The sequence below is a fragment of the Pogona vitticeps genome, chromosome 4 (assembly GCF_051106095.1).
Source record: "Pogona vitticeps strain Pit_001003342236 chromosome 4, PviZW2.1, whole genome shotgun sequence".
In the NCBI taxonomy this organism is placed as follows: Eukaryota; Metazoa; Chordata; class Lepidosauria; order Squamata; family Agamidae; genus Pogona; species Pogona vitticeps.
In genome coordinates, this window is record NC_135786.1 from 169074461 (window position 1) to 169097859 (window position 23399).

The window sequence follows — 23399 nt, forward strand, 5'->3', positions numbered from 1 at the left end:
TGTAGCAATTCAGCAACATTTATGATGAGGTCAAGGTCCTTGAACCGAGCAGAGCTGGGGTCATAATAGCCTTCTGAAAGCTGAGTGGACATAAACCTCTCAGAGGTCTTATTCAGGGGGTATGACTCTCCCACTGGAAGCAGAATTCGAACCACTGATCCATATAGCCTTGGACCTGCTGAATCCAAGGTCTTTCTGCAATTCCATGAAGCCTTTGCGGTGATCCCCTGCCCACAACAACATCTGCCCTTCCATTAGAAACAACTGGAGGGGAAATGGAAGAAGCAAAGGCAAGCAATGAAAAAAAAAAGGGGTTGTATCTGGCCAATGTACCACCAGCTGTCCTGACCAACAGTAGTTTGGAAACAGTAGATGATCACACTATTTCATTTCTCCTGCCAAATAGTCTCCATTAGGACTAGTTTGTTAAAAATGCTTCACATTTGGTTTGCTTTGAGAAACCTCTTACATTTAGTTTAATGGCGGACAAGTATTAATTTAAAAAAAATAAACTGGCCGGACAGTTCAATAAATTAGGTATCTGGCGGTGGAGTCTGAGGTTGGGAGTTTGATTCCTCGCTATGCCTACTGTGAGTAGAACTGACCTGTGTGGGCTGTGCACAAGCTGCACAGTCCCAGGGCGCCCCCAAAAGAAGCAGATGGTAAACCACTTCTGAATATTCTCTACCTGGAAAACCCTTAAAAGTGTCGTCATGAGTCAGAATTGACTTGAAGTCACATGATTATTATTATTAAGCACAAAATAATCTACAAAAGATGGAACCACGTTCACTGAAACCCCTGCTTTAGGTACCATCAATTGATTTTTCTTCTCGCCTATATGAGTCATGACTTGATATTTCAGTCTGAATGATGGAAACACATACATTGGCGCATGTGCAGAAAAATAGTATTTCTCATACTTACTGGCTTACACAAGTCTTTGTCAGTCTTGGCTTCCATTTCCCACACATGATGACCATCTAAAAGACAAGATCAAGAAAAGACAACATTCAGTTCTACTCCTTTATTCAGAACACAGGCAAACTAGAAATGGGAAAGGGTATCATCATTTCTAAGGCACTATCTATAAATTATCTCTTACACACACATATACATTAAACAAATCTCAACAGAACTTGCTTCTTCTCACTTTTTTGAGCTTCCCCTTCTCCAACGCAATCATGCTTTTCAAAGGGAACCCATTCTCCCAATTTAGATGTCATCAAGTGTATACGTAAACTGCTGGATAGCTCAGTGGTTTAGTATCTGGCTGCAGAGCCAGAGGTTGGTAGTTCAATTCCCCGATGTGTCTCCTTTGCAGGGGCTGGCCCTGATGATCCATAGTCTTTTCCAGCTCTGCAGTTCAAATATTCTTCTTCTTATATTATGAAATTAGCAATTTTTTCCCTTCCTTTTCCAACTGTTCATAGCTTCTAACACTTGTGTAAAATACAATGTGAGTATTACACCTCTTTCAAGTTCTTACTGGATTTGGAACTCAACTTCCACCCACCACCCTACTTATTTAAGACTTCAGTGCTAGATTTAAATTGGGGAGACCCCACATTCCTCAAATCCTACCAAGCCATAAAGACCTCAAATTCCTACCCACCCATAAAAAATTTAGTGGGGTAACCTTGGGTTAGTCATGACCTTTCAAAGCAATTCTTTGTTCCAGAGTGGTTGAAATGAAAAAAAAAAAAAAAGAAGTGGGGAGGACATACAGAAGAATTATGTATGCTGGCCTGAACTCCATGAGAGTATAGCAGGAGGAAAATGTGGTAAGTTGAAGAACCTACACTTGTAAGAGTATGTTCCTTTCACATTTGTAAATGAATTACCAGAACTTCATGCTGTTTGTATGTTTAATCCATTCTGGAAGATGAATGACTTGAACTGGGATTCTACTTTTCAGTTCCTGCCAACGTTTAGAAAAGTCATCACATTTTTCAATTAATTTTTACAGAGCTACTGCTGTGTTTTCTTTCTTTTTCTTTTCTTTTTTTCGGTTTTTAGGCTAACTCTATGTGTGGGTGTGTACAGAAGGTTTCACAAAAGTCATTTAAGTGTTACACTATAAATTATTCTTTAGAAAGTAGTGTCCAAGAATAGCATAGGCCTACTCTTGTATTTGAGACCCTGGTTATCAAAAAGTAACAAGAGTTACTGTTGCTTCAGTACTGCATTCTCTTGAGAAAATCCAGACTTTTTCTGCTATAGAAAAGGAGAAGGGAACAGATGACTCAATAAGAGTTAGTGACATTTCATTTAACAAAAACATAAGGAGGAGAAATTGTTATGAAGCAGAGACCAAAAAGGAAAAGAAAAAAAGAAAAAGAAAAAGAAAAAGCAGACAATTCCTCATGTTACGTCTGGTGAACCAAGAGGGAAATCTCTACACCCACGGACTGGGATTTACTCCAGCTGAGAAACCTTAGACCACTACGTCAACTTCTTACAGTAAACATGTTTTGTAGGTTTATATAGATCAGCTAATTTTTTTTTCCTTAAAAAAAGATGGGAAAGGAGGGAATAATTTTTAAGGCATCTTCAAATGCTAAAAGATTTGCTTATACTGGAGAAAAAGATCTTATGTCAGTAGAACAGTTGCCAAGTATTCTACCCAAGTATGCTAGATGCCGTCTCCAGTCAGAATGTGCCGGAGGAGTGAGGAGTGATACACCACAAAAGTTTCCATTGTAAGGCTGCCACATCTGCATCAGCCTGGCTGACTCACAGCCGAAGGCAACTCCCTGACTGGCTGGAGTCCAATGAAAGTACACCAGAGCAATTTATATCTTTCCAAAATGCAAATAATTCAAATTACAGACATAACATAAAGTTGAAACAGACATATTTCAGGCATTCCCTTTAAAGATGAACTCAATGAAGTGATTCTCCCCAAATGGATTGTATTGCTTTTGTTTACCATGTATGTGAAATGAGAAACAATGACAACAACAATAATAAACTAGCAAACCACCCACATTTGATTCTCCTATTCTACAGTATGCTCTGAATATTTTAAGGCACAATACATACTGTGTCTTTAGTGAAGGGTTACATCCCATATTGGAGCAATTTGTCTAACAACTATCCCTCTTAAAAACTGACAGAATATATTGTCTATGTATGTATGTATGTATGTATGTATGTATGTATGTATGTATGTATGTATGTATGTATGTAGGTAGGTAGGTAGGTAGGTAGGTAGGTAGGTAGGTAGGTAGGTAGGTAGGTAGGTAGGTAGGTAGGTAGGTAGGTAGGTAGGTAGGTAGGTATATTGTCCATGAGGCCAAATGGCAGTTTCTAAACCAATAATTAAAAGAAGCATGTTAAGAAAAGAAAATATATTTCTTAAAATGGCTCCTTGCTTCTCAATTGCCTCTAGCTGTTCAGACTAATGCAAAGTTCTTAAACTGTTTCTGAACTGGAGAATCAGTTCTAAGATTATATCCATCATGGGATTAGTTTTTCGCTCCTGACACTTGTGAAGCCAATCATTAGCTACTTTTCTTACCTAAGGGAAACAGACTCTCTAAACAGCAGTAGAGCTTTCCTGTTTATACAGCTGAAAGGGGAGTGGAGGGAAATCCCAGAACAAGAAAAGTCCACTGATATAATTTGAGGCTTCCACCTTCTTTTCAAATGGTCTTTCATTATAGGCTATTAGAGAAAACAATGTAGACTTGGGTTGAACTCAGATGATCACTTCATGTGCCCGGGTTTCTAGATGTACGCTTTCTCTCCACCACATTTGTGAAGGAGTTAACTAGACTTGTTTGTCTCAGTGATGGCTTTCGTGTTGATAGGATATTAGAAGCAATTGCAATTAACTTCTTCAAATACACACTTCTGTATTGCTCTGGAGAACATCCGTGCTATAGAGAAACATGACTACTGTTGTACTTGAAGCAAATGTGTAGATTCCACAGATAAAAACTATTGCCTAGCAGAAGCAAAGCAAAACACCATGGCTAACTTTTTCTTGCTGCAGGACAGAGAAGAATGTATCTACAGATGAACAGAGGTAAATTAAGTCATCCTTTAGGGACTTTGGTTGGTGTTTTTCACATGAAGGCAAAAAGGTTCTTTCTGAAAGCCTGGAATCTGATAACAGGGGTGGGTAATTCTGCACACCTACCTCATTACTATACAGGCTGTTTTTGAATTGCTAAAAATATAAACAGAAATGAAACGGCTCAGCACAGAATGGGTCTTGTGTGAGTCGCTCTGTATCAACTGTTCTCTGCAGAGTTAAAAGGAAACTGCAGAAGTAAAAAAAAAATTCTAAATCCATTAGGGAATTCCCTGCAGTATGAGTCATAGAAATGGCTTCCCCACCACACCCATCAAGAAGATTTTCACATAAAAAAGGCATTGTGGGCTTGTTCTAACACAGCACAAGCAAAAGGAAAAATACTTTTTTGTAAATCTCACCACCTTGGTTATTTCCATGTAGTAGAAATATTATTGTTGGTTATTAAACTCAGTATTTTTCTTTCTGTGATGTGAGGGGAGGTTTGTGTGCATCTAACAGGACTTGGAAAACTCACTTTTTAAAACAATCTATCAGTTAGCATGCCATGCCTGAGAATTCTGGGAGCCATAGTTCAAAACACTAAGGTTTCCAGACAGCTACCTATATAGAGATATATTTCTATATAAATGTATGACTGGATGCAAGTATACCCCCTTGTGTCACGCAGCCTCTTTGGTTTGACATTTTCCACTCCTCGTCTAAGTGATTAAAATGCTTTAAACAAAGGTTCCACCATAAATAAATTACATTCTTAATGAATTGATGATGCTGCAGTTAATCTGTATTACCATATTTATTGCACATCATTATCATAAGCCATGCATTCTCCTATCCTATCCTCAGCATAACTCACGCTAGGTCATTATCCCATATACTGGTAGGAAAGAGTATTGGAGAGAAGTAAATCATCTGCTAAGCCTACCAAATTAATACATAGGTAAGCTGTGATTTGAACTCTGGACTTCTAGGAAATGTTCACAGAACCACACTACTTGGGTTCCCTTGCTCTTGGGGTCTCTCTATAACTTTTATGCCCCCCCAAGATAGTTACAAAGCACAATCAACTGATTAACACACCCATACACACACGGGGGGGGGGGGGAGGGAGAGAACAGTTCTGTCTACCATGGTTCTCTTCCATAGCGCTGACAATCCTTTCTATACAGTATCGTGTGTAATGAGCCTTAAAGGCTCTTATGACCCCCTGATCTAGAGGCTGAACTAGAGATGTTGTGTTTGGGGGCAAGCAGACTCTCTTTGACGCCTTTGGTGTTGAACTCATGCCCCTGGTTCTGGGTGGCCAGAGATACAGTATTTATTGAACATTGATCAATTAATTAAGATACTGATTGATTGATTGAAGAAAAAGTCAGTGTATAACCAAAACCATACTGTTCAGAACCATCCAATTCAAGGGAGAAGTGCAGTTGAAATATGCTAGCAAGTCACTGCTGGGTTCACAGAGTCTTAGAATCTAATCTAATCCACTTGTGAACCTGCTGATGTTCTGCTTTGTGTAACTCTCTTCCTAGAAAGGTGTGCCAAGCGCCTTCCCTTTTCAAGTTCATGTAGTTATTTAAAACACATCTATTTAAGCAAACAGACAATGATTCACAGCTGTTCTTTCCTTGAACAGTTTAATTCATTTTACCTTGCTTCTGCTAGACCACATGCACAGATGTGATCTATACTACAAGCACTGTATTTCATGTTTTTATTGTGCTTTCATGAACTGCTGTGTACATGTTTTTGACATTTATATGCAGCCACTGCAAAAGACTACAAGAAGAGGCAGGGAGGATTGGTGGGCTACTAACTAGACCTCTGGTGTCAGCATCAACTACATATCCATTTCAACTCAGGGTGCACATAATTATCTCCATTAAAATGGCTACAGGCAGTTTTATTCAGAAAATTAATCTTTCATGCACAGGTACTGTATTTCTGGAAGGAGCCAAGTTTGTTTTAAATAGGATAGATCACATCTGCACATGTGGGAAGACTTCACTATGCATTTATTTGAAAGGAGACAGCTCCCTTCCAAAGCTCTTCATTTGTTTATCTTTTGGATCTCATTTTCTTATGAGCTGCAGCCTTGCAGTTAAATCCTGAATGAAAGGAAGAGTTCTCTAGTGAACTGACATTAACACTGGGAGCCAACCATAAAGTCATGACAACAGTGCTCATGCTACTGTACGCTGAGATGTCATCAGTTCTCAGGAGATAAAGAAGCCAGATCATCTGTATACTCAGACAAGAGATCATTGCAACAGCAACTATAAATTTGCCATTGTGGGGCCATGCTGCTGAAATCTTCTGCATACACAATAAGCAGCAAGGGGTCTTTGGGTTCAGTGCACTGGAGGAAGGGAAGTTGAAATACGTTGCAGGCTTGCTCCTGTAGTTAGCAGGCTTTGGGCAGTTGCCTTGCCCAGGACTTTTTTGGAGTCTGTAGAATAGAGTTGAGTGCCTGCTTACAAAAGGCTGGTTGTTCAAACCCCTCTGCCCTGGTCACTGTATGTCCCATATGTGTTACTCACCTGATCCCACTGCATCTTCTGTGATTCTGGGATTAAATGAGCAGAAAGCAAAAAAATGCTTACACTTGTTTTCATCAGAATTCCATAGATACTGAGCCTATGCTTCTGGAATTCTCCAAGTTTTTTGCTTGGGAATATCTTTCTGATATATGTCAGTTTCATACAAATTGCCAAAAAGGCAAGGAGTTAGTCATTCCACTTGGAAAATGTGACACCTGGCCCCCACGCCCCCAACCACTACATCTCTCCATTTGAAATTCTACAGACCCCTTACTAGGATTCACATCTGTGATGCATATTATTTTCATAATTACTGATGAAATATCCCAGCAAGAGAACTGCATCCTTTTTTTTTGGAAATCCAAAGATGCATATTTTGCTCTGCCACAATCACCGATTCCTCTAAAACAATGGTTCTCAACCTTGCGGCCCCAGATATTCTTGGAATACAACTCCTAGAAATCCTGGCCAGCACAAAGCATGGCAAGCAGATTCCTTTAGAAGAGGAACTCCCATTTCACATTTCATCCACTTCTGTCAAAGACATAAAAATTTATCAATGGTTCTCTTTTAAAAAATTATTTGATCAAGCAGGGGAAAAAAAGGTTACAGTCATTAGCCAATTTCCAGTGATGTACAGGTTCTTCTGTTTCAAAAGGAACAATGGTAGTGTATGCATTGTAAGATATTTATCTATAAAGGTTAATGTGGAAGAAACCTATATGCTCCTTTTACAGATTAGTTCATGTCAAGGGAACAGCCCAACTGTGTCACCTCACCAACAGCCTAATGTCCAGTGGTGATCTAACCTCAGCAGCTGCACATATAGAACACATGTTGCATGAAGGGGGGGGTTGGTCCCTTTTTTGCTTTTGCTATTAAAAAATATCACTCTGTTAGTCTAAGACAAAAAAACAAAATTGTACACAGCTTTATAAAGAATGAGACCCTAACAGCACTAACAGAAATACAGTATGATCAGTCTCCGTAATGATGGTATCTTCTTACATGTATGGAATGCATCCCCTACTATCTTTACCTTTCCCTGTGCTGCACAGTTAGGAAAATCTGAACAGTATTTCCTACAAGCTACGTTACGACTACTACCCACATGTGAACGGATTCCATCACCTGATGAAACTCCCTGCTAAAGATATCTCTTTCTGGTACGTAGCCAGAGGCCCCTTTATACACCAGTATCACTCCAGGACACTGGTCCAAGTGACCTTCACATTAACTCTTGTGCTCTGAACTGCACAGTACTCAGGTTTCTAGCCCCCCTCTTGTTGACGACAACACTTTCGAGTCTGCTGCAAATGAATTAACTCAGAAATCAACACAGGACAATATGAAAAGGGTGTAATGGCATCCGACAGAGTGAGGCAGCCACAGGAAAAACATTATGCACAAGGCATGTGTTTGAGGGATATTCTGCCATTTAGTTTATTACGTGAGCCAGAACTTGACTACCAGTCTGAAATCTGACCCATTTTTGGCCAGTTGCCCCTCAAACTGTGACTGCTACTGGCAATGGAAAGACCAATGGAAAGATCTCGGAGAATGTAAGATCTTTTACCAAATGGAGTTCAGCCAAGAGTCTGCTCACTAGTCTCCACATCTCAGCTCATCAAAACAGACATCAAACCTTAAGCCTTCAGAGGCTGCAAAATAAAAGTGTCTACAGTAGTGCAAAGCGACATGTCAGTTTCCGGGTCATTCTTTTTCCTATCACTTATCTTTTTACTGACGCTCTTGATGTCTGCTCAATCTCGACAAAAATAGCTCACAAAACTCTGATAAATTGACAAAGAAAATGATTATCTGGGAGTATTTTAAATTGCTTAAACTGGATGACATTCTTCTTATTTCCTACTAGACCTATAGTATGGTGCTTCCAAACTTTCCATAATAGTTTAGTAATATTATGCAGGAGTAGTATTATCTCCATACCTTACTATCTTGATTAAGCACATAAGCATTATATAGTATTTAGCAGGCTATCTTGTTACTAAAATCAATTTCATTTTTTCTTCTGAAAAAATAATGTATAAGAAATAAATTATTTAGGTAAATATCCCCCCCCAATATCTATCAGATGATAGTGATTAACAAAGTAATACCAATTATTTCAGAAAAAAAGTAATCATTATACTGAAAAGTTACAGAAGTTACCAAATTTTATTGGTGACAAATATTATTAGCACAGGATCCCATTCAATAGTTGTGAAGGCTTAATACATATGAGGAAATGTGGATATGACAACAGATTTCTTATTTTTATCCCTCAAAAAACCCCAGGACAAAACAAAAACATCTCCCTTGCAATTTTTGTGTTGTTGGGTATCTTCTCGTCACAGTGAGAACTTCTGTTTATTGGGGTCGGGGGGAGACAAAAAAGAAAATGCCACATGACCAAAGGTGTGTGTATGTATGCACTAACCAAAACCCAGACAGAAAAAGTAAGACATAATAAAAGTAAAATAAAATCAGAGATGCAATAGATTACACTACACAAAAAAGTTATAGTATTTGCAGTAACAATTTGGGTGTGGCTACACTGTTTAAATGAATTGGGGGTTAGATAAGAGGTTTTGAAGTTGGTTTAAAGTCACATGGTTTTTGTGTTGTTGTGTGCATCCTCTTTGGACAATTTTTAAAATCCAATTGTGAATTGTGTTGTATATTGGCCAGGGGGTCTACACAGACTTTAAAATCATTGCATTTTTAAGTGAACTGGCATCTCAGTACTCCAATTTTTGATATTTCTGGGTCCCTCGTCATGCCAAAAAAAGCAGTTTTCTGTTGTGGTCTTCTTGTCCTTTTGTAGAGAACTGTTTACTGCTATTATTATCATTTTGTTATTTTTACTAACTTTTCATGTTTCAATTTTTATATATTTCAAAGTGCCATAGCACTAGATCGATGTTACAGATAGGAAAAAAGGATACGTTCAGACTGCAGGGTACCCTGCAGCCCGAACCCCATGATCGTGGCATCCATTGTTTGACAAATCTGCAACACAGGTGAGCACACATGCCAAAATGATTTTTTTTAAAAAAATCACAGCTGGAATCAATTCAAAATAAGCAACCTCCTTGTGGATTTTTTTAAATAAAAAGCTCACTTTCTGACCAAAAAGTGCACAACCAGCTGTGCTTTGTGTAGGCACATATTTTAAAATTGATTTTAAACACACAATACCTGATTGCAAAAACAAGAGTATTACAATGTGTGGCCAAGCTCTTTGCAGTACAAACCCTTGATTTTTAAAAATAGCTCTATAAAATATCTAAGGAAGATACAGTATCACACTCTTCTGAGTTACATATCTCTGTGTCTCACACTCACTAGAGTTTTTTGTATATTAATCAATTTTGTTTTCAGAAAAGCCTTTTCACATGACATTTCTCTCTCTTTTTAGAGATGCATCTTAAGCCAAGCAGTCCTCTTGTCAATCCACTTAACTGAGCTTCAGGCAGAAAGATACAGAACACTGCCAGGGATACCAATACTGTACTTCAGATGACTTGTCCTGCTTGTTTGCTGAAAATCAGTGATGAGGGGAGTTGAGAAAGCACAGCTCTCTTGCTGACTTGAGGTTCTTCAGGGATTCTTGGTTGCATGAGTCATTCTTACAACAGGCCAATCCCCCCCCCCCCGCTACTTCCCATGCACACATAATACTATTCCTCTAAAAATCACAGCTGCTGAAACTACTAGCCTTAAAGGCAGGCATAGATTAAGACTCTGGCTCAAAACTCTTATGAATTGCAGTAGCTTATCTAGCCATATATCACATTTGTGGGTCATACTGACATAAGACCTGTATCTTATTCCTTAAATTTCTGCCAAAGAATTTCAAATTTTCAAGCTTAAATGCAAACTATTTAAATAATATTGCTATTATCTCAACAAACAAACAAGCCATTGTTGCAAGCCCTGCAATCAGTTACATTAGTAAAAGGAGAAATTTCTCACTGGGGATAGAGCTGTCAAACATTCAGCTTTTTAAACATGTATGCATTAAAGTAGACTTTCTTCTGACTAAGACATTGTATATACACAACAGTCAGGAGGTGAGGCTGAGGAGCCTGACGCCGAAGGAGGCCCGGAGGGAAAAGACTCGAAGCTGGGCCTTCCTGGCGGTGGCTCCTCGCCTTTGGAACAACCTTCCTCCGGAGATTTGCGAGGCCCCTACGATAGATACTGTACTTTCAAATGCCAGCTGAAAACATGGATGTACATCCAGGCCTTCCCTCCTGTCAACTACTGATTTCTTTTGCTTTGCTATTTATTATTTATTTATTCCTGCACTGTTTGATATTGTTGTATGCTAATGTTTTTATGTTTTTTAATTGCTTTGATATTCTATAAGCCACCCAGAGTGGTAGAATATACCAGATGGGCGGGATATAAATCGAACAAATAAATTAATAAAATAAACAACCTCTGTTGCATGAATGCATGATGTGACTCTTATCCAGTCTCTATTCAGTGGAACCAAGTGAGAGAGGCAATGAGAAGGCATTTCACTGACTGAAGCTCACTCTGACAAGCAAAAGAGACGGCCTTACTCAGCAAAAGCAGATGTACCTCTAACATATTGTACTGCTAGAGAGAGTCACGGATTGCAGAATGGAATGGCAATCTCTCTGGAACTCTTTGAATGTTGTGGGTGAAAGAGTCATGATTATCAAAGGTTTCATGTGAATGGCTGGGAGAAGCGAAAGGCTTGAGAAGTTCAGGAGACAGCTTAAAGTTCAGGGGGTTTCAGCAAGCAGCTGAGGAATGCCTGGTTTGTGCCAGCACCACGGAAACCCTTTCCAAAACAAGAAAGTGGTTTTTTTAAAAGTGGCTCCTCTTCCTTTGCTTTTGCCTTCTCTGACCCTGCCATTTTACCCACATCTATCAATCTAGCTGTGTATTTTAGCCCTGCTTTTTAAACTGGACATTACGTTCTTGTTCTTACATATACTAAAATGAACTCTCAATTCTACTAACAGATGGACACCAAAATGGCTGATAAATCCTGCAGTGCAACAAATATCTTCTCCGTTCCTTGTAACGTAATGCACAGCACCTCAGAAAAGCATATCCAGCAAAAAAAGGTTCAGCTATCAAAGTTGTTCTTTTTTCAAATATGTGGTTCTTTTGCATGTGCTTCTATGAATATTTGTCATTGTACCTTGCTCCAATAAATTTGCTAAAAATTAATATTTCTAAGTGAGCACCTAATAAATTAACAAATTTACTACACCTTCTTTGCAGTTACTGTAGCAATGAGAAATTAAATTAAATGCAGGGATATTTTTCATCATCCACTTGCTGCCAATAGCTGTAGTTTTGGAAGAGGTAGCCATGTTAGTCTGTGCAAGCATATCAGGCAAAATCCAAAGAAACAAAACAAAAACAATACATATAAAATAATGGTCAATAGTGCATTCTGTCAACTAATCATAAATATAAGCTGCCAGGATTCTTTTAGTTATGTCCACTGGCGTTAACTAAGGATGGTACTTTCAGAATAAATGAGCACCCAGTCTTGTAATCTGATGCAAACTCTCTAGGCTGAATCATGGGACTAAGAGCCATCCAAATGTCAAGAGCTAAAGCAGCCCTCTTACTGCTATGGTTTTCTTCAAGCCTTTATTAGAAAAGTGTCCCGCTGCACCACAGGAGTTGTGCAGATTTCCTGCAGCCTCCATTGGAACTCACTTCCCCACGCACCTTTGCAAATCAAAGAGGATCCTCACAACTCCCACAGTGCAGCAGGACATTTTCCTAAGGGTGCAAAGAAGTATTTTGAGTCACCAAATTCCCATTGATTAAATATGCCTGTACTAGTTGTGACTTACTACTAGATTTCCACGATTGTTTTTTTTTAATTTCCTGCTTCTGCACAGTAACATCCATACTGAGAACTAGAGTGGAAATCACAGTCCTGGATTCCTTGTTGGTAGCAAGAGTACAGGACCTGACAAAATCATACAGGGGTTCATGTTTTTGCACATTCTCCAATGCTATATATGTCGTCACTTGCCAGAGATGTGTTTCTGCTATTTACATAGGCCCAAAAGCTAGCCTCTATGCAAGCTGAGACCAAAAATTTCAATGTTCATAAAACAATAGTGAACAATGTTCTAGAGCACCCTACTGTTGATTTAGAAGTCACCATAATTCAATCAACTTTTGTGCCCAAGAATAAGACATTTTAGTGCTCCACCAATTTTTCACAATCTAAGTCTCTATTCTGGTTTTCAAAAATGTATACATGAAGTAAGGCTCAAACAAAGGTGGATTTAGAAATGCACATATTAAGCATCCCTTCAGGCCATGGTTTCATGACATGGGCATGCAAGTGGTAAACAAAGGCTTTTTCTTTTTAAAGAAAATTGCAACATTAAATAGTTATTTTAAAAGCAGTTTTAAAACCTTCTTGTCAAAGTCATAGGTCCTTATTTCTAACTACATGCATGTGCAGTCAGACTGTATTTCCTGTGAAGGTATCTAAAAATTTCTGTAACTGACCATAAACATTTAAAATGGTGTCATGGTGACTTTTATTCCAGTGCAGATGTAGGCGCAATGGCATTATAATGGCAATGCAGGCACAGACATCTGCACTGACATTTAGAACCAGTGTTTGAAATACCTGGAGCTTTCTCCACAAATACAACTTTGGAGTCCTGAAGAAAGTTGTGTCCACTCAGTATCATTTTCTTTCCGCCCATCACATGGTAGCTATCAACGCTTTGCTTCTCTACCAAAGGCAATTCCTGAGCAGATCTTTGAGCTAATGGGATTAAAAGGGAAAGTGCCGCAATCAGTACAAAATAAAAACAGTAAAGGCGTAAAGAGACATACACACGTACACATAAACACAGACTCTGTGGTATTTCTTCCTGGACCTCAAAACATTTGTCAAACCTACCCAAATCAAGAAATTCCTATTTCTGTTGGCAATACTTTTTAAAACTTCTAGTGGCATTTATTTCAAGGAGATGATGGCTACCTTTACACTTTGCCTTCACTTAACTTTACAAAGCATTCTTTGAGAGATCAGTGCAACACTTTTTGCCTGTATCTTCTTTCTCAAAGTAATCTCAATTAGGTTGTTGTGGGTTTTTCGGGCTCTTTGGTCGTGTTCTGAAGGTTGTTCTTCCTGACGTTTCACCAGTCTCTGTGGTCGGCATCTTCAGAGGACAGCAACCTGAAGAACAACCTTCAGAACACGGCCAAAGAGCCCGAAAAATCCAGAACAACCATTAGATCTCGGCCGTGAAAGCCTTCGCGAATATATTAATCTCAATTACTTTGAGAAGCATTACGGATCCAAGATGCTTATGCTGTGAAAAAATCTGTGAGTTGAATTAACTTAACACAATGAATACCAAACACAACCCAGAGAAATGTTACTTACAGCACTCAATAGGGTTGGATGCTACTTGCAGAGAAAGGGTTCTCCCATTAGGTTGAGGGATATGAACACGGAAGACCAACCGAACACGTGTATTCTTTCTCCCAATGTCAGTTTCTCCTTTCCTCAGCTCAATGTCTGAATTTCTGAGTTTCAGTATTCCAGCACAGTCAATGCTATTCAGAAACAAAGCAAAGCAAAACAAAAACCATGTAAGAACAAGCCATTTCAAACTTACTTCTGTAGATTTCCAGAATTATACTTGTGTAAGCTGTCATTACATGTCAGCTTCTGGGGGGGCAAAGGCTCCAAAAGGAAAATATAAGAATTGGCTACGGATTCATTCATAGAAAAGGCACCCACCCTCATCCCCACCCATCGGATAGCTCCCAGAAATAGGCGAGCAAGAAGGTCCTCTGTTGCTAATCTTAAATTCTGTGCATGCTTGTGTAGGTGAAATCAAGATGGGATCATACAGGGAAACAGACTGCAATCTGGACCACCTGGGGAGTCCGGTGCCATCTTTTCCCTGATTATCAGATAACACATGATGAAATGCCCTCCAGCCTGACCCCAAGCCACCCCCAAGATTGACCTTCTGCTCCAATCATAATAAGCCTTCTACTTTGGGGGGCTGGGCTGAAGTATTTCCCCAGATGGAAGGGTTGCTTTAAAGGTGATTGCTCCCATTAAAGCAACATTTTCTAATGTGATAAGGTGTGCATCTTTGCAGCCATCTGATTGAACCTTCCATTCATCAAGTAGCCCTTGCCGCTATTTGGAGTGGTTCTCCCTTCTCAGAAAGAAGTTCTGTTCACTAAGTGGTGTGCTTGCAATGTGTGCTTGCAATGTACAACACTTTTTCATCCAGTTCATTTATTGCAGTAAAATGTCCTACGAGAATTGAATTGTGATTAACAATGTCAACTCTGAAGTCCAAAATCAGCAGAGGACTCAGCCATATGCCTTCGTGCAGATTGGTACATTCCCTAATCATAAACACCCTGTGCAGATACAAATTTGAAATTCAAAGGTAAGAATAATACACTTTAGATCTAATTCCATTATTAAGAACATGTGAAGTAAAGCATGAAAAGCACAGACTCAGTGAGTTTAATAAATGTCAAATTTGAATGAAATGTTTGATTAGAATTTTATTCTAACCTTAGATACAATAGCCTCATGAAAATTTATAGTCACTGGCTCAGAAATTGTCTCAGCCACTCTTTATTATAATGGAAGTTACAAAATTTGTAAAATCAGAACAACTTCACATCTTTCAGTCTCTGGGGCTTTGGATGGTTCAGATATAACATCGGGGAAGAATATTTATTTATTTATTTATTTATTTATTTATTTATTTATTTATTTATTTATTTATTTATTTATTTATTTATTTATTTATTTAAATTAATACCCTGCCTATCTGGTCATTGCAACCACTCTACGCGGCTTCCAGACAAATAAAGAATAACATATACATATACCAAAATAAAAATTATAAAACAACAGACAAGAATGTCCAGAAGCCTTGCGCTTGCAAATTCCCTCTTTCCCTCATGCATAGCATCACTCTCCCTCTTTTCCTGGTTTGAGGATACTTGCTTTGCAAGCCAGGATGGGAAATCCCTGCATGATTCTGGTTTCCAGGGCTCATGCAAACCATCATGTACTGATTCGAATGAAATAGATGATGAAGGTTTGCTTCAAACCCAAACGCACAAAGGCAATCACTGTTCACTGTAGAATTAGAAGGGAGTGTGTGAGCATGAGGCCTCCTGAAAACCTCTACCCTTTGTCCCAACTATGCTTTCACATAATATCTGAACCAGCCCTCTGTGAAGGGCAGCCTTCTTTCACCAGCCTTCCTTCATCAGCTATGATTATAACAGTACCACATATGAAAACATTTAACAGGTAGCTCATCCCTCCCTTTTTTTTCTTCAAGGAAAAGATGCTGCCTATCTGCATACCAAATGGCTTAAATTTGTCCTTATGGTGCAAGTTGTGGAGAAGAGAAATGGCTTCAGTATTTGCCAAAGACAAGAGAGCAAGTAACTCGACTTTAGTAACTGGGAAGATGGCTGGCCATATGCTCCTTTTGTATAAATTGACTGCCTGCCATTAATTTCAGTGGAATAAAGCCAGTTTCCACATACACTTTCAACTAGAATTTGGCATACCTCTTGTGCTATAAAGTATCAAGAACGGTCAGAGCTGTCTCAGTTGTGATTTTCAGGTGGGGGTGGGGTGCTCTATCCAATGAGCTACTGTGATGGCAAGCAAGTCTGTCAGATCAGACACCAGGCCAGACAGCGTAATCCCTAATTTTTACAACAGAGTTGCAAATGAAGCCAGGATGTCACGTTTTCTGAGTCTATGGAAGTGAGCCGGCAACCAGCCTCTTTGCAAGATGCGGCAAATGGCTGCCATACAAATTTGCCACAGAGCACAAAAATGACAGGGATGATGGGGATCAGCAATAACTCATGCACATCCTGAAGTTCATCAGCAAAACTCTGTATCCCATATATTTTGCAATAAATGCACATAGTATTATTGTAGGCAGTTGAACATTTTTTTCAGCTGTTTTTTCACTGTGCCTGGGAGGCCCTTTAATAATACAGATCCATGAATTTGTCACTTTGAACATAACAGAATGGGGAACAGGCAAATAAATAAGATACCTGATTAAGTGGAGTTACCATATTTTTCCGTGTATAAGACTATACTTTTGTCTAAAATCTTTAGACTAAAAATTGAGGGTCATCTTATACACAGAAGTAAGCTGAGGCGAGAACAAAAACAAGTGGAGAGGAGGGCAGAGATCAAAGCGATCCTGCAGCCCTTTGATCCCTTTCCTCCTACACTTGCTAAGCCCCACTTAGATTTCTTAATTTTGGATTAGAAAAGTCTTATATATGGGGGCGGAAAAATATGGTAATTAAATGTGGAATTCCAAGGTAAATCCTTTCTTTCACAGCCTTAAGGGATTATTAAAAATGTAGATATAATAGTGGAGGTAAAGAAATATTATGAAATATTTTGATCATGAAAAGAATATTATCAATGGACTACACAGAAGATTCAGAATGAACTGTTCATATCAGTTTTCTTTTGGTTTTACCAGCAGACATTCCTCTGGGGACAAAAGACAGAACTAGAAGCACTGGAGAAGAATTATAATTCACCCTTATAATTGACAATTATAATTGTACAAAATGGTAAAAAGCATTTATGTAATCTCAACACCATATCAGTGTCTTGGGAAGAAAACAATACAACTGGAGGTTGTGCCCAGAATCCTGTTGCTGATTTATACTTGCATAAGTGTGAGCCTGGCATACGCCCAGGAAAATAACAAGTATCTCATTAATGAGCAACGATTTGCTGTTGCAGTGGAAGACTGGCAGGGTGGAATGAGTTGACTGCATCCCTTTTGCACTGTAACCATTTCCCCTCTTAAAATCAACAGATAGGGGAGCTATATCTTTTCTCATGAAGAAAGAAAATAAGCTGGGATGAGGGGTGGGATATATTTAGAAAAATGGATGGAAACACAGGTGTACAGTTCCAATCTCTCTAGTTATGCCTTTTCTTTCCATTTTTTTCATTTATGTGGCTGATCTCAGTTTTTTAACAATAAACATGGAAAGAGGCATGCACACTATTGAGTGTCTCATTTAGCTACAACTTCAAAATGAACCCTAGTCAACTTTCTCCAAGATCAAACACAGACACACAAACTCTTTTTCTTAGGGAAAATTCTAGTGGGGTGTTACTAGCAGAATTGTCTGCTGAAATAAGCTGGTGTCAGGTTAAGAACCTAAAAGCAGGAGCTGAGGCAAGGGATATTTACAGCTCTGTAACTGATATATTGATTTTAAATGGCAAATGCATACTGGTTGAGTATTTAGAGAAAGCAAATATACACACATATACACATAGCTGTTCTACATATATATACGGAAAATTTAAGCATTCAGATGATTATGATTCTACAAAGCTGTAGAAAGCTACAGGTGAGGCAAATGTCATATAAAATCCCAAACCTGGAGGAAATGCACTTCGTTAAAAGGACAGACAGAAAGTACAAAGCTTCACAGTATATAGATGATGTAGGCCTTACATTGCTCTCATGTTGTTTTCAGGTAGAAGTGGAATTTCCAACACTTTGGTGTTGGAAAGGATTGTTTCATGGCTAGTTGTGGAAACGGTTTTCCCAGTGATCCGGTGAACCTGGTAGAAGGCATGGGGCCGCAGCAGGCGGTCGTCTGCAGTCCCGATGAACAGCTGTAGTGTGAGTGGTTCACTTTCTAAGTAACCGTGTAGCTGGCAAGAGAACAGAAAAAAAAAACTCCAACTAAGCACCATGCGCATAGAAATCTATTAAATGTTTATATGAAAGGGAGTCTAATTTAAGGAGAAAACTTGTGACAGGTGTTAAGCTTTCTCCCCGAACATAACCAGAAACATTCTTTTTTTGGTAACATAATATTGAAACAATAAAAGCACACTCTGAAAATGTCTAATTATTGTGGATGACCTCAGGCATTTCAGACAAATTTTGCATTGTATTGCTTCATACATTCAAAAATTTCACATTAACAGCTGTCTATGAAAAAAAGGCAGTTAACAATAGAGTATGTTTTCTTCAGAAATGTCAAAGCAATAGAATACTAAAAAACCTGAAGATTACGCCTGTGTTAGCAATTTGTATATAGCAAACATGGAAAGAGGGGGAGAGTACTAGCCCTATCTTCTCTAGATGTGGAGAGTAGCTTTTGAAATGCTCCCTCCCCTGAACCTGGAGGTTCTCCACATAACTGGAAGCCCTGGCAAATTTTGTTTGTTTGTTTGTTTGTTTACATCACATGCTGCCTTTCTTCTGAAGGCTCTAAGCCGGCTTCCTTCAACTTTAAATCAGGGTTCCCAGTAATGTTGAGTGCCTCCACTGATAAAAGAGGCTCATCACTTAAGAACGTTATTTCCTACATAGACGTTGATGGAAATGGTGACAGAAATAGGTCCGACACTTATGCCCCAATTCTTCACATGTTTACACAGATTGCGAGTACCTGAACAGGTCTTAAAGAGAATCTAAAATCTACAGTATTACTAGAGCTATCATTACACTTGAAAAATAATGATGGAATCTGTTTTCTTCAGAAAAACCAAGCCAATATTTCAAATCCCTGGGAAGCAGAGTGGTATTTTTACATAACCTGCACAGAGAAATGTGTAAAAATTCAGATAGCTAGGAGTTCACATCACATTTTAGGAGTAACTTGTCCTAGCTTCTAGTATCAAAGCCTATCTTGCAACCAGAGTATATTTTTACAATAATACTTTATAAGAAGTCATGACAAAATATTCACGTACACTGTAAGCACAGAGTGATGTGCAGAAGTACACAATTTTTGCTCAACTTCTATTACTCTGGCATATTTTTCCATCTGTGACTTTAAGAGAAAGTGTTGGGGGGAGGACCATGGGGTTTGCATGGCAGTAATATACAAGATGCTTAAACATAACAAATCAAAACAGCAGACTGGGAGAGGCAGGGAAGGAGAAAACCTCAGCTAAATAGTTCAATCTGTGCTAGTGTCTGGCTGCTTCTTGGCAAGCCATACTACAGGGAGAGCTTCTGGAACACACATACCCATAAAAATATCTGCCAGAGGGAACCTTCTGTTGCACGCAAAGCAAGGCCCACCAAATCTAGCACAAGTGGCACTCCCTTCCATTTACATTTGTCAAATGACTTAGCTAGGGAAAATCACAGGATGACCATTAAAGCATGGCTCTTCTTTGACAATTAACGAATGTCCTTTAAATAGTCTTTGGTCCATGTATGAGTTTAGTACACGATGATTCGTGGAATTGATTTGCTGTTTTCAGGGGTCACAAAAGCCTCCCCCCCCCCCCCGGTTGCATAGGACTCATTGTATATGAACATTTCCCCTTGTTGTAACACCATATTCTCCATTGTTAAGTTGGAACTTGGTGCTACGGAGGACACAAAGGAAGGCAGAGTATGCTAAGAAACAATTACCCAGGTCCTCTAAATGAAACACTCTACTAGGCTGAAAACACGGCACCACGGAGACAATTTAATACAGCAAAAGTTCAATCAATTGTCTTACATATAAAAATAGTTGCTTTAAAATGTATGGCTCAAATCAGTGCACCATCTAGACAGCATCTTGAAATAATGTTTAAATCCTTCTTGCTGATCTTTAATAGCCAACCAGAATACTGGAACAAGTATGGAAATACAAGGTTTCTGTAGCACAACACTGCCTAAATCATATTTGCCACGTCCAGGAAGAATTATTGGGATACCAACAGAAAAATTCATGCAACATGCAGAGAAAGTCTTAAGCCTCTTCTTTGTAGCTTATTTACATTATTGTAGCCAAACAAGGAAGTAGTTGTTTTGTGCATCTGATTTTGTTATTGGCTTTCATCTTGGCTTTGGGCCTTGCCAGCCTTGTCCCTCTGGAAATGACCTACACATCAACAGTTGAGTGCCTTGTATCCTATCTGCAAAGAGGCATTAAATTACGATGGGAAAGACTGGACGCATTATTATTTCAATTAACTGCTGTGAATCTCCCAGAAAGTGGCATCCCGCCAGCAATAATACGATTATAGGATGAAAGGAGTTCTTTGACCAACAACTTGCTCTTGATATGTTCTACTGCCTATCCATATGAATCCATTGTAAGCTTCTGAAAGTTGTAAGTGCTCAAGGTGAGGGGGGGGGAAGCAACAGGGCAATGATTCTACATTATTATTAACACCTTTATTCTAATGTTAATAATTTGAAATTTATACTTTGGTATTTTTTAAAGCACACTGTAACAATAATTTCCTTTCATAACTCCATGCTTCATTTTATTATGCAGTCTATGGTAACACCGTTACCTCAGTGGCATGCCACTTGTTTATGGTAATAATGCTACTCTATCATAGGAAGTAGCAGGGCAAGGAGAAGCTGAAGAGGAGGAACATACTCCTGAAGCGCTCAACTTTCAAGATTATACTGTTTACTGTAAGATGTGCAACCTGCAGTCTTATCCCTCATGTTAACATCTGTAGAGCACCAACAGAAGCTCTGGCTGCAGGTTTCTTTTGGCAAGTGAGACTAATCTGTCCATCTTTGCCACATTGATGTTGTAACCATTCTTCATTAGCACAATGATGTCACAAGAGATGGGTGAATGGGTCAAGTTCTGTTTCTCTCAGTTCCTCATTTTTATGATTTTAAATTAGATTCATATCAAACTTTGAGGGTTTTTTTAATGTTCAGGTGCAAATTCATATGGATTTTTGTGCTTAATTCTCTTTACATATGTATGAAGATGGAGTCGCAAGAAGTTTAAGTAAGCAAAGGCATACCAACAGATAAGCACTTCCTGATCACATACTGTATGACTGATGCACTCAGAACACCCTATCAGGGAGACATGCATTGTTTTCCTGGAAGTGCCAGTATCAGGAATAATGCATGTAATCCTGCACATCCTCAGATGCTTACTTTGGAACTTTCCACTATAGGCCCTATAAAAGCGTATCTGTGTCTTTGTTCTGAGAATGCTCACTCTGTACTTGCTGTAGTGCATTGGGACTCTCCTGCTTTTGGAAGCAAGAAAGTATGTGTGTGGGGGTGTGGGGGTGTTTTAATTGACTGGACTGACTCTGTATCTGTTGTGTGATCCCCTTGCCAGCAAACAGTTGGCTGCAGGGCTTCTTCTCCCGACAGATGCAATCCTGTAAGCAATGTTTGCCCAATATATGGAATTTTGCATGTGATTTTCCTTATATAAAGCATTTTAAAATGTTATTTCCATTAACATCCACATTTTTATCTGTACGTTTCTCTAATACAGGGTTCTTGGTAGACATTTTTGAATTGGAAAACTCCTTTGTCAATCCGGAAAAGAACAAATTTTGAAGCATAACCGAGTTTGGTTCACATGTTGGTTTTAAAGCCTGCAGTACATGAAATAGATGAATTTTGTCATCATCCTTATGGGTAGTAGTATGAAGGGAGAGAACCCTTTTTAGGGACCTCAGAATATGAAGTATGGTGCTGCCTCAGATCTTAGTCCTTCAGCAGTCCTTCCATACCCCCCAAAAGTCTTAGGATGGGGCCTTCTCCACCAGCATTAGTTAAGCACTAGCAACGGCTGCAGCTCTGGCATTCAGCAGCGGGAGTCTTTCACTTTGTCCTGTGGACAGACTACTGTTATCTTTTAAAACTGTTTTAACATTCCTGCCTAAGGAACCTGCAGCAATTTATGAACACATATTTCTTAGACAGTTGTTGCTACATTTCGGCCCCTCCCTTTCATTCTGAATCTGAGAAAAGACCTTGCAATTCTTTAGGCTACTCATTCAAGCCAGATGTTTGCTGACAAAAAGATTATGTGCTCAGCCACCCACTCATGTCAAGTCCAAAAGTGGGGGGGGGGGAGTGATTTCACCATCTCCGACACTCCAATTTTGTCTCACTTTTATGATGAACAATTCTCACTGCAAGTGCATAACTAAACAGTCACTGTGCTAGGGCCAGCCTGAGAAAAAAGCAGTGGCTATGCAAAGACAGATGTCAGTGACCCAAAACTGTCAGTTCTCTTTCAATTCTGTCAATTGCATTGAGTAATTCACTTTTTATATTATATACATAATCTTCACTGGTCCATCCAAGGCAATAAAACGTGACTCAGGGACACATTCTGTCCTTGCCTAATTTTAAACCATGCACAATTTTCATTAGCAATGACAGATGTAGCCAGACTAGAATTTTAAAGTAGGCAGTCGTTGCCTCCAGCATGGATTCAGTTTTACTCTGCAAGGACCACCCGCACAAACAACAGCTTGCAACTTACTAAATATTTAAACTTGTTTTCCTGCCATATTTTGCAGAGCTGAATCGGAGACCGGACAAAGAAAAGAAAAAAATACTCCCCACCATCACCACAGCAGCAAATAGAAAAGTGAACAATGTAATTGCAAATACAAATAGGAAGAATTAGTATTCTAAATGATAAGGAAAATATTTTCCTATCATATTTGCACCCACACACACATATGTATATATAAAATATTTTCCTATCGTACACATATATATAACATTTTCCTATCATATTTGCGCATATATGCATATTTTCCACACATGCACTGGAATACTGTTCCTGGCTGTCAGGATGGGAAGCATGTGTCATATAATCTATTTTTATCTCTTTCTTTCTGTAACATGGTTCCAAGTGGAAGGTGCCCATCATCAGACCCTCTGTGATTCAATACTGCTGACAGAGAACATTCTTGGCAACACTAGACAAAAAACCAAAGATGCACAGCGGACGCATGCTAGGTTTATACAACATTT

General features: G+C 39.0%; 1 protein-coding gene and 1 long non-coding RNA gene across 5 annotated transcripts in view; one reads left to right on the forward strand and one right to left on the reverse strand.

Annotated features, from left to right (window-relative positions):
* LOC144589239 (uncharacterized) overlaps nucleotides 1-23399 on the forward strand; it is a 701357-nt gene that overhangs the window by 566784 nt on the left and 111174 nt on the right. The gene's annotated exons all lie outside the window — the stretch shown is intronic.
* NFATC1 (nuclear factor of activated T cells 1) overlaps nucleotides 1-23399 on the reverse strand; it is a 169770-nt gene that overhangs the window by 72305 nt on the left and 74066 nt on the right. For all 4 annotated transcript variants that reach the window (XR_013545252.1, XM_072998722.2, XM_020781625.3 and 1 more), the window contains exons 4-7: nucleotides 18132-18334; nucleotides 14006-14178; nucleotides 13238-13378; nucleotides 928-983 (exon numbers count right to left, since the gene is read on the reverse strand). Coding sequence is in view for 3 of the 4 variants with exons in the window: in XM_072998722.2 (XP_072854823.2) it covers nucleotides 928-983; nucleotides 13238-13378; nucleotides 14006-14178; nucleotides 18132-18334 (573 nt within the window). In the remaining variant the exon portion in view is untranslated. The remainder of the gene's footprint in view (nucleotides 1-927; nucleotides 984-13237; nucleotides 13379-14005; nucleotides 14179-18131; nucleotides 18335-23399) is intronic.